At 40.7% G+C, this 15,725-nt stretch overlaps 1 protein-coding gene across 2 annotated transcripts; it reads right to left on the minus strand.

The window, feature by feature from the left end:
- Positions 1–231: 231 nt before the first annotated feature.
- On the minus strand, positions 232–12,749 carry sub1a (SUB1 regulator of transcription a). Of its 2 annotated transcripts, none has more exons than XM_072573128.1 (5): positions 12,611–12,749; positions 8,699–8,767; positions 6,540–6,653; positions 2,166–2,274; positions 232–1,841 (listed from the first exon to the last, which is right to left on the minus strand). In XM_072573128.1, the coding sequence occupies exons 2-5, from the start codon at positions 8,765–8,767 to the stop codon at positions 1,762–1,764; spliced, it is 372 nt and encodes a 123-aa protein (XP_072429229.1). In that variant the 5' UTR covers positions 12,611–12,749; the 3' UTR covers positions 232–1,761. The 2 variants fall into 2 exon arrangements, with proteins under 2 accessions (XP_072429229.1, XP_072429239.1); XM_072573138.1 differs by lacking the exon at positions 12,611–12,749 and adding an exon at positions 11,887–12,065.
- Positions 12,750–15,725: the final 2,976 nt, after the last annotated feature.

Raw genomic sequence — 15,725 nt, forward strand, 5'->3', positions numbered from 1 at the left:
TGAAAGCAACTTTCTCATGGGACACAACTATTGTTGAACTTTGGTTTAACTATTACCTTTCCATTTTCTGTACTTAATGTAGATTGATAAAACCAAAACTAAAGATGCATCACTATCATGACTATTTTAAGAACTTTCTTAAACACAAGATCAGTATAATTGCTTTAAAGAAATGTCTATGTAACTCTTCAGTTGTAAGCTTCAGTGAATTAATATTAAATTCAAAGTCAGTTCAAGTTGCTGCAACAGCTTTATTTATTTTACCACATTTCAATACAGATCAGAGAAATGTGAACATCGTGAAATAATACAAAAGCATACTGAAAGTAGTCAAAGCATGCTGTGTGAAAATATTAAATTGAGAGTGGTACCTCATGAAAGCACTATGACGAGCACCTATATAGTTGCATGACTTATCAGTCATGTTTCAGCTTATTATTCCTAAGTAGCCATCACTTAAACAGTTGCATTTAGAGCAAAGCAAAGTCCAGGGAAATGTTGAAAAGTCCTGGACTAAATGACAGCCATATTGATGCACATTTTTAAAATTACTGTTCAGTCACCTAAACTAGTTACAGAACCCTGCACCAGTCCATTCGTTATTATAAAGCCATTAAGAGTGTTTACTAGTCCAAAGAGAGCTTGGAAAAACCCACAACTAAATGAATTTATTTGAGCTACAGGATCCAGCAAGTATTCGCGTGGAGGATCAAGCTCCAACTGATTGAGTCGTCGAACATTACAATCCAATCCTCCCGACCTCCAAAAAATACATGATATGTTGGGACTATCAGAAGCTCAGTGAGAAGCTTTAACAACCAGTAAACATCTTTTAAAAACAAAAAGCGAAAGAAACCTATGTCAAACCACTATTAAAATTATCCCCATGGTATTAGTGACATGTAATGCTTTTGCATCTCCTCTCCAACCTTCCTGGTGACACATACTCTTATTGGAGTGGTGATCCAAACTTATAGCTCTTTGGCAAATCATTCACGATGTCATTCTTCATATGCAAGTCTAATCGATTATTAAATATGCTGTCCTTGATCAAACAATTCGAACCATGGACAACTACCTAGTAGGCTTAACCCAACCCTCAAAAGACATTAACAGGTTTATTTTCCAGTAGTGGATAGCAAATGATAATCACAAGTGGAAATCCTGACTCACTTTCACCCCTCTTATTGCAGGATACAGTCAAATTCTTGCAGTTCAACTACTGTTGTCAACAAGATCAGCTCTGCTAACATGGAACAAATCATACACCAAATATCTACTGGCCTGTACAATTTATTGCTACACCCCGGTGCTGCATTTACCCAAAAGGCCACTGGGAAAGCTAAAAATGCCAATTTGAAATAGCCAGAAGATTAAACGATTGAACCATACGTCAAAAAAAGTCTATTCGTAGAGCTGCATGAATTTAAACAAAAGTTGTTCTTGAAAATATTTGTATCTACTAGCTCAGGATAATACAAGACTAGCGACATGATATAGCAATTGCCAAACATCAAATCAAGAAACAAAAATGTAATTTTAACACTAAAAACAAATTCCATACCACTTTTCTAAATAATGTACCCTTAAGAGTTTTTTTTAAAAAATATGAAAGCTGGGATGTACTGCATATACATAAAACAGTCACATTATGAACATTACAATACAAACAAGCTTAATATCTTATTTTAGAAAACACAAGTAAATGTTAAAGATGGACATGTTCATGACAAAAAGCAGGGTACATCTTTTATGGTCATTCTATAACCTTTTCAGTGCATCATCAATGTCAGGAATCATTTCCTTCAGCTGATTCCATTGGTCTGGTAATAAGGAGATTCCTAAATTTGGGTAGCAACGGTGGGGTGGGAAAAAAAAAACAAAAATCAGTGCATAAATGACAAAGGTAACAATGGCTATAACAGCATTTCATAGAATTTTGAGACCTTTACGCCAATCAAAACTCTTGTTCATGAAGATATTGAACTTCTCTCTATTGTTCTAAAGAGACCACTCACCACACAGTAACTTGTTTTAAGCATCAATCTGGCTTGACATTTTTCTCCACTTGAACCACTTCATCCAATAACAGCAGGTCATTACCTTAAATTTGCATCCTCATTCCTATCTTGCCAACAGATATTTAATAACCCCGACATAAGTACCTTTCTTTCCAGGCTTCATTTCACCATCTTGGTTCATCCAATATTCTCTGACATCAATTAGAACTTTGCCTTTGAATTCACGCACACTGACATATCTCATCTTGCCAATCTGTCAATAAATATTGTGATGAAAGTCCATGTTGTTAGTAAGCTAGAAAACTATATCATCAATGCATTGAGTGAATGGACATAGAATTCAGATTCAATATCTCCACAGAAATTAAGAGACACACATTTTGGTTGTAGAGGTCATTCTATCATACTCCTGCTAATGTGTACCACTTGTTACATCTGGAATGTCTGGCATTTTAACATTGTAATAAATGCCAGGTAAGATTTTTAAATAAAAAAGAGGCTAGGGGCTTTCGTTTTTTAGCCACCATCTGATACCGCTGAGGCTACGAAATTTTCTTCTGAACCAGTTATCATTGAAGGAAAACCACTGTTATCAGAATGTCTATCATTAGAGAAATTGTTCTTTATTTGAGATAGCGGCTCTTTGTGTATATTACAACATTCATCCACAGCTATTTATAAGGACCATGTCATGATAATGTCACTTGACCAGTAATTTAGTGGCCCATACTAAAGTTCTCAGGATCTAGGTTCAAATCCCACCAATGGAGCCAGTGGAACTTGAAATCAATTAATAAATCTGAAACAAAGTTAGTCACAGTGATGATGTCAAGAAACTATAATCTAGTGTTGTAAAAATCCAACTGGTTTATAAGTGTCTTTTCAGGAAGAAAACCTGTCCTTACCTGGCCTGACCTAAATGAAACTCCAGATCCACATGAAAATGTGGTTTACTCCAGAACACCCTCTGAAATGACTTAGCAAGCCACTTGTTCAAGGGATTTAAAGATAGGCATATAGTGGGAGCATTTCCAATGATTATCCAAATAAAGCAATTTCAAAATGTGCCACTGATATACCAAAGCACAGTTCAATCCGCTAGGGAACTGATCAGGGACATTTTCTACCTTACAGATGCATTTGGCCAGCTCAGCAAACTCAATTCCAAATGCAAAGTTTTATATTTACAGCAGCAACTTCTTTTTTGTTACTAGTAGACAGATTTTAAAAATCCATAACCATGGGTTAAAAAAAAATTTACAATCCTGACATTAAAAGCAGCTTGTTATTTCTTTCCTTTTAAGGAAAAAAGGAGGATTTGCTTTGCTCAATATCCCAGTCCAGCTCGATCCATTACCTTCAAAATCAGGATGTGTCTTTACTCAAAAATGATGTCACAGTTCAGGATTGAGGGAACACAAAACGCCAATCAGTTCAAAATCACAATTTCCAAAATACTGTCTCACAAAATAGTAATGGAAAATGTTCATTTTTCTGTTCTTTTGCAGGTTGGGAATGAACATTCCAGCCTTTCACTGGAAAGAAGGGCAGTACCATCATCTGCAAGCCACTGTATAATTATTCAATACAAAAACCCAATCGATTATTTTAGGAGTGATAAAACATCACCAACAGAACAGTTAATTCTAATCGTGGTTTTGACAAAATGCGATCATATAAGTGCATATTAAAATGGATACTTGGGTGTGCTTGATTCTCACATTTTCTACAAAACATTTTATGATTCACCTATATAAGAGATTGAGACTCAGCCTTCAGTGTTGCAGACACACATTAAACATTGATTTCAAACTGCATCACTATATTATAATGAAGGCTCTATGTATATTTGTAAATTCATTAACACTGTCAGCTACAAGGGATGATGAGAGTGTCCTCTATTTCGAATACTCCCAAAGTTTGTCTCCATCTTCTGCCTGCTCCACGACGAAGGCATTCCATGCAAACACATTCACCACAGACCTAATTCACATTTGGCCAAGGGTCAAGTAAGGCTATGTCATCACAGCAAAGCTCTTCTCAGTTTTCCTTGCTATAATGCTCCACTTCACCTTCAGCAAGGTCCTGACCGGAGTGGAGCTAATCCTACAGAACAACTTGTTTAACCTCTACCAGCTGCAGACTTGATCAAAGACCAATGTATCCAATCATCTTTGAACAACACTGTGCATAGATGCAAGCATCTTCTGCATTGAGGTTAAGCTTCAAGACATTATCAACATCTTTACCCACAGCGTGGGCCTAAGATATAGGTCCTCTACCAAACTAGAGTTGAAAAACGTGGTGCTGGAAAAACACAGCTGGCCAGGCAGCATCCGAGGAGCAGAAGAATCGACGTTTCAGGCATAAGCCCTTCTTCAGGAATGAGGCTGGTGTGCCAAGCGGGCTGAGATAAAAGGTAGAGGGGAGGAAAGTTGTGGGAGAGGCGCTGGGAATACCACAGGTGGAAGGAGGTGAGGATGATAGGCCGGAGAGGGGGTGGGGGCGGAGAGGTCGGGAAGATGATTGCAGGTCAAGAGGGCGGTGCTGAATCTGGGGGTTGGGACTGACACAAGGGGGGAGGGGAAATGAGGAAGCTGGAGAAATCTACATTCATCCCGTGTGGTTGGAGGGTTCCTAGGCGGAAGATGAGGTGCTCCTCCGCCAGGCATCGTGTGATCAGGGTCTGGCGATGGAGGAGGCCAAGGACCTGCATGTCCTTTGCGGATTGGGAGGAGGAGTTAAAGTGTTCAGCCACAGGACGGTTGGTGCGGGTGTCCCAGAGGTGTTCACTGAAACGTTCCACAAGTAGGTGACCTGTCTCCCCAGTGTAGAGGAGACCACATCGGGTACAGCAGATACAGTAAATGAGTGGGAAGTATTCCATCACAATCCTGAATTGTGTCTTGTTGTTGGTGAATAGGCTTTGGAGTCAGGTAGTGAGTTACCCACTGCACTTCCTAGCCTCTGACCTGCTTTTGACGCCACTGCATTTTTATGAAACCTAACAGTGGGGATTCAGTGACAGTAACACTGTCATATATCAAGGTGGTTAGATCTCATTGGAGATGGTCATTGCCTTGTATTTTTGTGGCATGAATGTTACTGGCCAACTGCAGCTCAGGGATAAAGATATGAACTGCATCAGCATCCTAGATGTTGCAAATCACTGGAACATCATGGATTCATTGGTTAACATCCCTATTTCTGACCGTATTGATGAAGCAGCTGAAGACGATTGGGCATAGGACATAACCCTGAGGAACTCCTATAGAAATGTCCTGGAAATGCGATGACTGACTTCCAACAACCACAATCATCTTATGTACTAGGTTTGACTGCAACCATTAGAGAATGCATCTTGTATCGATAGTGCAGGAAATGATCTAAATTCAATTGCCTCGAATGAGTCACATCTGTACTAATCCAGTTACATAAATATGCAAATTACAATCCTCATGGGTACTTAGGCAAATTAGTTGCTATCTCAGTTACCATATCTTTAAAATCTTGAGGGGATTAACGTTGCCTCCATCAAAAATGATTTAAGGTATAAAAAAAACAAGTCAGAGTTATACAACATGGAAACAGACCCTTTAGTCCAAGTTGCCATTGCTGACCAGATAACTTAAACTGATCTAGTCCCATTTGCCAGCATTTGGCAGATCTCTCTCCAAACCGTTCCTATTCATGACCCATCCAGTTGTCCTTTACATATTGGACACTTCTAACACCTTGATCCAGACATGCAGACATGCACCACACTCTGCATGAAAAAGCCCCTCAGGTTCCTTTTATCTCTTTCCCTTCTCACTCTAGCTTCGGATTCCCCTACCCTTGGCTGGAAATGGCCTTGGCTATTTACCTTGGCCATGCCCCTAATGATTTTACAGACCTCTACCTCCTTTGCTCCAGGGATAAAAGCGCCATTCTATTGAGCCTCACTACACGGCTTAAACCATCTAATCCCAGCAGCACCTTATAAATCTTTTCTGAACCCTTTCAAGTTTATAGTAGAAATTCAAGTTTTAAAATGATATGCACGACTAAACTCCCAGCCACATCGATGGCAGTCTTAGCAGAACAGTAATAACGCAAAAAATCTCAAATATTTTTAAACAAATCTTTCTCCTAAAAGAAAAAGACATGGATAAGACCAAGTTCTTAGTCGACTCTGCCAGATCTAGCTTATTGCCTCAAAACCAAAAAGTGTCTCAAAAGATAAGCAGTCAACTTCTGAGCGCACTCTTCATAATTATCTCCATGAACAAAAAGAAAAATACTCCCTCTCTTTCTTGTCCACTCCAAACCTAATCTAAGTGAGTGGAAACATCAGCGCTTCACGGCATATACAATATACAAAAAACATGCTACTCAGTAGAATTGATAAAAGAAAAACAGGTCAGTCTCCAACAAATCAGTATTCAGAACAAACTACATACTGTATTATGTGACTGCTCAAATATAGCTAGCATAATCAGTTGTTCACTGAGCTGTGCTGTGACAGAAAGAACACACCTGAAATAGGTTATCATCTTTGTCACTTTTAGCACATTTTGCACCTCCAGAACTTTCACCACTCTTTTGCTTTTTTACTGGTTTCTCTACTGGAGCGGACTTCTTTCTCTTAGCCTGTAAAATAAACAAAGAATGCGACATGGAAACTAACTTTTAGTTAAGGGATAGAAGAGACAGTACAGACAGAAGATAAGAGCAAAATACAAAAATACTAGGTTTCTTGTCAAAGATCTTTATTTTGAGGTCAATTAAAGATTTATCAATCTTTAAATTATCAACCTATTACAAAATATTATTTACACTACTAATTTAATTTTTGTTAAATTCATTTTAACCACCATTAGTTCTAGATTTGCAACTTGAATCTTAGGAGAATAACTATTCACCTGCAATTTCCAAGCACAATAGCTTCAGAATAGAGTATTACAGGCTGAATTTAGATCAGACCATTTATTGAAAATTTCATTTCGCAGACAGAAATTAGCTGCAACTAGCATATACACTCCACCACTGTCTTCATATTTACTGATAACTGCACTGTATTTGAATCACATGCTTAATATTTACATAAAAGGACTATTTATTTACTCTGCATTCAGTCTGTAATCAATGAGATCAGATGCATTTTAATGCTGCTGCAAAACATACTCTTAGCCGGTTATTCTATAAATGCTCAAAGTTGTGAGGTCACGTCTAATGTAGATTGACCCAAAGTACAGAATGCATTTATTTAATGATTGGTGGAATTCAAGAGCAAGGACGGCACGGTGGCACAGTGGTTAGCACTGCTCCCTCACAGCACCAGAGACCCGGATTCAATTCCCGCCTCAGGCGACTGTGTGGAGTTTGCATATTCTCCCAGTGTCTGCATGGGTTTCCTCCGGGTGCTCCGGTTTCGCCCCACAATCCAAAAATGTGCAGGTTAGGTGAATTAGCCATGCTAAATTGCCCATAGTGTTAGGTGAAGGGATAAATATAGGGGAATGGGTCTGGGCGAGTTACGCTTCGGCGGGTCGGTGTGGACTTGTTGGGCCAAAGGCCTGCTTCCACAATGTAAGTAATCTAATCTAAATCTTTTGTAACAATGGCAAAATTTGTCAGTCCGCACCGCCATACTCCTATCAGTTAGCAACTTCTGGAGTCCCCAAACATTGCAAACCAGAAGTTGCTCTTCTGTCCAGTACTACTGAAATTTGCCCAATCTGAAGAGATTTTTAAAATCATCCAAACTTTATCTTTTTATACTATTAATCTTGTTAAAAATTTTTTTGAAAAGGTTGCATTTTGTTGAATAATGTGCGAGTGGGTTTTTGAAACAATGCTATAAGTTCATAATTACTGCATAAAAACTTTGGGCCTTTAAAACTAATTTTAGGTTTGTGGAATGTAAATTTTGTTCATGATTAAAAATGTTATCCTTCTTTAAAAGTTTGATGTTTTCCTCTGCCTGATGTATTGCTTCAATCATATATTACATTCCATGAAATTTTCAATTAAAAAATAAAAAATTCAGTGTTTTAAATTCCCAGTTTGCTGTCTGAGAAAATATTTCAGCATTTATTTGCTTATTTTGCTTAATGATATTACTGTTGCAGGTTGTCAGAGATCCTCTTTACTTGGTGCTATATCCAAATTGATGTCAAAAGGGGAACAGGTGGCTGCCACTAACCATGAAATCCAGATTGTTACTTTGAAGTTATAGAGGAGAATCAGCAAGTGCTTCTTGATCATCACTCCAGAATCCTCTGAAAAGCCACAGGTCCCTATTACCTATTTCAATAAATTTAACTAGTTGACATACCTCACTTGCTGATGCTCATCTAGAGGCAAGTATTATTTTCAAATTTAGTACAGTGGTGAAAACATTGTGGGAATGTTTTACTGTGTAGAAAAGAGATGTTTTGAACTGAAATCCTATTTTGTTATACACAGTATTAACATTTAATGTCTTCTTACTAATGGCACTTTAAATTCAAACGAGCTCAAAACTACTTTGCTAAAGGATATTTGCTGATGCCTCCTATATTATCCTGCTGAAATCAAAAATGACTTGAACGTTTCTTCTGTTAAATGTCAGCCTTCTTTTGAAAATTGAAATAGCCACAAATCAGTTTCATAAAACCATGCAGAAATCCTTTCACCAACAGATTTTGCCTTACCTTTTGATCAACTTCACTATCAGATTCACTGTCTGAACTTGTAGAAACAACTTCCCTTGATTTAGGCATCTGGAAATTTTTGTTAAAAAGAAAAGTAATTTGAAGATACATTGCTGAAAAGATTGAAAGCTTCACAACTAGGAAAATACAAATTTCTTCCAGTAAGATAAAGGACATTTTAATAGAGACAAAGTTAAAAGCAAAAGAATATGGTGTGTTGGCGTTTATTGGTAGGGGGATTGAGTTTCGGAGCCACAAGGTGTACAAGACACTAGTAATGCCGCATCTGGAGTATTGCGTACAGTTCTGGTCACTGCATTATAGGAAGGATGTGGAAGCTTCGGAAAGGGTTCAAAGAAGATTTACTAGGATGTTGCCTAGTATGGAGGGAAGGTCTTATGAGGAAAGGCTGAGGGAACGGAGGCTGCTTTTATTGGAGAGAAGGTTGAGAGGTGACTTAATTGAGACGTATAAGACAATCACAGGGTTAGACAGGGTGGATGGTGAGAGCCTCTTTCTTCAGATGGTGAAGGCTAACACGAGGGGACATAACTTTAAATTGAGGGGTGATAGATTTAGGACAGATATCAGGGGTAGTTTCTTTACTCAGTAGTAGGAGCGTGGAACAGCCTGCCTGCAGCAGTAGTAGTCTCACCGGCATTTAGGGCATTGGACATACATATGGATAATAATGGAACAGTATAGGTTAGGTGGGCATCAGATTAATTTCACAGGTTGGCACAACATTGAGGTCTGAAGGGCCTGTACTGCGCTGTAACATTCTATGTTCTAACTGCGGGTGCTGGAAATGAGAAACAAAAACAGAAATTGCTGGAAAGGCTCAGAAGACCTGGCAGCATCTGTGGAGAAAAATCAAAGTTAATAATTCAGGTTCAGTGGCCCTTCAAGCTGAAATCAACCTCATGAATATTCTCTGAACTGTCTACAATACAGCTTATTTTTCCTTAAATAGGGGACCAAAACTGTTCATACTATTCTAGTTAGTCTTAACCAGTATCTTGCATGGTTTTAGTCAGATCTCTATTTTTTAACACTTCAGACACTTCTACACACAATGTAGAAAATTATTCATTTTAATCCAAACACTGGAGATAAAAGGAAAATTTCAATGAGGGATATTATAGAAACTTAGTGATCTCAATTTGCCAATTCACCAGTCCCCTGTACCGTGAGGCAGCAGCGCTAGCCAATGAGCCACCGTGCATTCTAACCAGAGTCACCATGCCTATAATTCTGTGTTTCTAACTAGAATGTACTGATTTAAAATCTGGGGTTGTTTCCTTTGGATAGAAATGAGGGGAAAACCTCCAAGGGTTGTGCAACTTTGGAACACTGTCTCAGAAGGTACTAAAGACTGGCATCATTAAATATTTTTAAGGCTGAGATGGATTGATTCCCCTGCCTAATAAGAATCTAAGGTTATCAAGTATGGATGTGAACTCAGAATTTGAAACACAAGCAGATCAGCCATGATCTTACTGAACATTTTAGCAGGCTTGAGGTGCTAAATTGTCTACTACATTAATTCCTTTGTAAGTTTTTAAGCCAAGGTTCTTTTCATCTTCAGTAAACGTTCAGCCAGTTCCTCCACGAGCTCATCCATGTAGTTAACAAATATTGTGAAAAATGATGGGACTAACATCAATACCAGTCAGAATCTGCTCATCACTGATCTCTACAAAGAATATTATTAATCACAACAATCCACCTATCAGATTGCAAAGCAATTCATTTTAGCATCCCAAACAAATCAACATCAGGACAGTATATAAATAGCCTGTGACAAACTCTGGGGTGTCTACCTTGTTAAGACCCTTCTGGACCTTATCTGTTTCAACATTCAGGTCACTTCTCGTTCTCCTAGACTGGGAAGTACAAATCCCATTTACTCAGCATCTCATCAGTGACAACAAACATGCCCCCCCACACCCTAAAAAAATTAGTGAACCAGATGGGTTTTCAGGCAATCACAATGATTTTGAAGTCATTATTAATTCCAGATTTTTATTAAATTCAAATATTATCAGCACCAGACAACAGTCTAGTGGTATTGTTTTAATCTAGAGACCAGGTAATGTCCTGGAGACCCAGGTGCGAATCCAGGAGATGGTGGAATTTGAAGTCAATAAAAGTCTGGAATTCTTATGATTAGTCAATTCAATGGGTTTTTCTGACAATTGACAATGTTATTTACAGCATTGTTACCTGGTCTGGCCCATGTGACCCCAAACCCACAGCAATGTAGTTTGACTCTTAACTGTCCCACTAGGCAGTGAATACTGTCCTGGCCAGCAACACCTTCATCCCATTATGAATTTAAAAAAATCTACCATGGTAGGATATGAACCCAGGTCTCTAGACTGACAGTCTAGTGATCATAACTACCAGGCCACTCCTTCCCAACAAGATGTCTGCAAACTTTGATGAACTACTCATGGTATTTCTCCACCCCATCCCCAAGTCATTAATATAAATAGCAAGTAACTGAAGCCCCTGAACAAATCTTTGTGGCACACCATTAGTTAAAGTCTGCCAACTCAAACTGGCTCACATTTGTACACAAGAGCCAAGGAATGAATGAAGATAAATCAAGTTTCTGATTGTTGAAAAGAATGTTGGCCAGGGCATCTAAAGAACCCACTACTCTGAAAAGCACCTACGTGACTTTTACATCCATCTCAATGCAGAGTCAAGACACATTTTTGACATCTCCCACGAAAGAAAAGCAGCACTTTTCAACTGCTCAAATATCACGCAGGTTAATTTCCGGAGGGGCTGGAAACCCCCAGAACAACCTTCTGACGCAAACGCCATCCTGCCAAGACCAAAGGACAGGAGCACATGTGGCCAAGTCAAACAAACCAAGGCAGGAAAACCAATGTGATTGGTTTGGGGGGTCACACCCAGGGAGCAGCATCGCAAGCGAAAGGGATGGTGGGTGGGAACACGTACACGGCACGCCTAAGTCAAGCGAATACCTCGTTTAAATGTACTACCATTTTTTTTTGCTTTAGAGGCTTATTAGTTGCAAAATCCGACCACTGAATTTTACTAAAAATATCGACTGCGGATTTGACCTACACCTCCGAATTCAGAGATCAGCCTTTGAACCTCAAACTAAACACCGCGTCTGCGACCCCGACCTCAGCCTTTAAAATTTAACTCACTGATTTTTGTTTTGTTGAAAACGGTAACGGAAATTCTGCAGACGGGTATGATTAAAGCAGGAGAAAGGCTCCGCTCCCCCGCAGGCAGCTGTGGTACAGATTTCACGGGGGCTGAGAGACCGGTCCCTGGCGACTGATTCCCTTTTCCTTGAGGAAAGGGTCGGTTTGGTCGCAGACAATCCCGGTGGGGCACCGCGCCTCTCCCCTCAGGGGTGTGATGAGGAGAGGGTGTTAAAAGGGGGTGGGGGTGGGTGGGTGAGTGAGCGATGCCCCACGGCCTCCCAGCCCAGAGAGTGTGCGCGCGCGCGCGCGCGAGTCAGGGGAGGACACAAGGCACGCACTTGTTTCCAGGCCGGCGGAGGAAGTCCCTGCCCCATCACCACCACCACCGCCGCCGCCCGCAGCCCGCCATTCTCCGCGCCCCCATTGGCCGATCCACCCAGCAACCCGAGCCGCCGCGCCCCGCCATTGGCCGACAGCCGTCTTCTGATGACGGAGGAGCGCCCGCTTCCGCCATCCCCGACCATTAAAACGCGAATTCGATTTCTTGCCCCCGACGACGACGATGACAAAAGAACCGAACAAATCCGCCACCGCGACGGAAAAAAAAATGGAGGCAAGCGAAGCGAACAAACCCACTGCTTCAAACAAAAATCCAAATTCTTCCGAAACTCCCTATCTACCAACCGACCGTGTAACCTGGTTGATTATTGGAAATACATACGTTGACGAAGGGATGTGTTTAGGTATATATAAAATTGTATGTGTTTCGATGAACAGCGCCTCAAGATCCGCTCGCAGCTTCTCAGCTCCTGCTTCTCCCCCAACCAACACCGCTCGCGCTCCTGCGGGAGGCCGTCACTTCCGCCGCTCGCGCTGTGGAATGCTGGGAGTTGAAGTCCAAGTCCACGTGGACGAGCACCAGAGCCCCTAATGGTGAATGAATGCTGCACGAACCTAGTTACCAACCACACAACGCCAGGTTGAAGCCCAGCAGGAGCGTGGTTACTGGAGAAGGCCATTGAATCCCTGGAACCTGTCTCGTCATTCAGTCAGATCATTTGCCATCCATTCCCCAAGGACCGTGCCCCACCGTTTGCAAATTTTGTTTGGCCCAGCAAGTGCCTGGGAGCGCAATATACCTTTATTGAATTGATTTCAGGGACGGTGGCATTTATGATCAAGATTAGCCCCCCTCAACCTTGGCTTCATTATGAAGGGCTTTTACCCAAAAAGCTGATTTTCCTGTTCCTCAGATGCTGCCTGACCTGCTGTGCTTTCCCAGCACCACACTCTAATCTCCAGCATCAACAGTGCTCACTTTCCCTTAGCATTGGTGTCCAGTCATCTCAAACAGCTCGACATATCTGGTTATTCCCAGAGGTAGAAAAAAAAGTAAAATTACACTAATACTAGAAATCAACATATTGGAAAGTATACAAGTCAGACCAGTAGGCATCACTGGCAAGTTTTTTACAGTCAGAAAAAGATTCAAAAGCCACTATTTCCACTGCCCACTCTCTGCAAGGTTCCTCTCTATTCTCTCTGTGAGAATACATTCTCCACCAGCATTTCCATCTTAAATAGGCAACCCCTTACTTCCAAATAGTAATTCTAGATTCTACATTCTCCCACAAGGGGAAATGTCCTGTCTGCAGCTACCCTGTCAAGCAAGACCCATAAGATATATTTCAATCAGGTTTCCTCTTATTCTTCAGAATTATGACAGATTAGAACATAATATATTTCGTCTTTCTTATAAGATGACCTGACCAGTCCAGCTTTTAGTCTAGTCAACCTTCTATGAATTGCTTCCGATACATCCTTAAATAAATTTCTGTGCTGTATGATTCCGCAATACAGCACAGTACTCCAGATGTCATCTCACCACTACACTATGTAACTGAGGCATAACCTCCCTACCGGTGACTCCAATTCCCCTCACAATCAGTTAAATTCTATTTGCTTTCCTCTGCTGTAGAGACATCCCAGCCTTTTGCTATTCATACAATGGGACACCCAATATCTCAGCATCTCACCACTCTGCAATCTCCCATATCACTTTTTTAAAACTTCTGACCTAAATGGACATGATTTGGAGATGCTAGCTAGTGTGCTTCCAATTAAACCTGTTGGACTATAACCTGGTGTTGTAATTTTTGACCTAAATGGACAATTGCACACTTTTCTACATTATGCTCCATGTTCCAGATCTTTGTTCAAAGAGTCGTAGAGATGTACAGCATGAAAACAGACTCTTTGGTCAACTCATCCATGCTGACCAGATATCCCAACCCAATCTAGTCCCACCTGCCAGCACCTGGCCCATATCCCTCCAAATCTTTTCTATTCATAAACTCATCCAGATGCCTTTTAAATGCTGCAATTGTACTAGCCTCCACCATATCCTCTGGAATCTCAATCCATACACATACCACCTGCATGAAAAGGTTGCCCCTTAGGTGTCTTTTAGGTCTTTCCCCTCTCACCCTATACCTATGCCCTCTAGTTCTGGACTTACCCATCCCAGGGAAAGGACCTTATCTATTTACCCTATCCATGCCCTTCAGGCCACTCAGCCTCCAATGCTCCAGGGAAAACAGCCTCAGCCCATTCAACCTCTCCCTATAGCTCAAATCCTCCAACGCTGGCAACATCCTTGTAAATCTTTTCTGAACCCTTTCAAGTTTCACAGTATCCTTTTGATAGGAAGTAGACCAGAATTGCATACAATATACCAAAACGTGGCCTAACCAATGTCCTGTACAGCTGCAACATGACCTCCCTACTCCTGTAATCTGACCAATAAAGGAAAGCATATCAAACACCTTCTTCACTATCCTATCTACCTGCAACTCCACTTTCCAGGAGCTATGAACCTGCACTCCAAGGTCTCTTTGTTCAGCAACACTCCCTAGGACCTTACCATTAAGTGTTCAAGTCCTGCTAAGATTTGCTTTCCCAAAATGCAGCACCTCGCATTTATCCAAATTAAACTCCATCTGCTACTTCTCAGCCCATTGGCCCATCTGATCAAGATCCCATTGTAATCAGAGATAACGTTCTTCGCTGTCCACTACACCTCCAATTTTAGTGCCATCTGCAAACTTACTAACTATACCTCTTTATGCCCACATCCAAATCATTTATATAAATGATGAAAAGCAGTGGACCCAGCACTGATCCTTGTAGCACTCCACAGGTCACAGGCCTCCAGTCTGAAAACAATCCTCCACCACCACCCTCTGTCTTCTACCTTTGAGCCAGTTCTGTATCCAACTGGCTAATTCTTCCTGTATTCCATGAGATCTAACCTTGCTAACCAGTCTCCCATGGGGAACCTTGTCGAACGCCTTACTGAAGTCCATATAGATTACGTCCATTGCTCTGCCCTCATCAATCTTCTTTGTTACTTGTTCAAAAAACTCAATCAAGTTTGTGAGATATGATTTCCCACACACAACTTAACCCAACTTATCACAACTTACATTCCAGCCAATCTTTATGTCACAAGCAAATTTCACAATCAACTTGTCTCTTCATTCAAGTCATTTATATACGTTGTCATAAATTGAATCCCCAGCACTTGTCCCTGAGACACACAACTCGTTACATCTTCAGAGAAATCTAGAGATACTCAGCAGGGTTTGATAGCATTTGTGGAGAGAAAACTGGAGTTCACTTCTGAACAAGCCGGTGACTCATGGAGTTCTGCAGGGTCACTGTTGGGACTACAACTATACACATTATACATTAACAGTCTGGACAAATAAACTGAGGGTATTGTTGCTCAGTTTGTAGATGGCACAAAGATAGGTGGAGGGGCAGGTAGTGTTGAT

Source organism: Chiloscyllium punctatum, chromosome 1 (genome assembly GCF_047496795.1).
Source record: "Chiloscyllium punctatum isolate Juve2018m chromosome 1, sChiPun1.3, whole genome shotgun sequence".
Taxonomy (NCBI): Eukaryota; Metazoa; Chordata; class Chondrichthyes; order Orectolobiformes; family Hemiscylliidae; genus Chiloscyllium; species Chiloscyllium punctatum.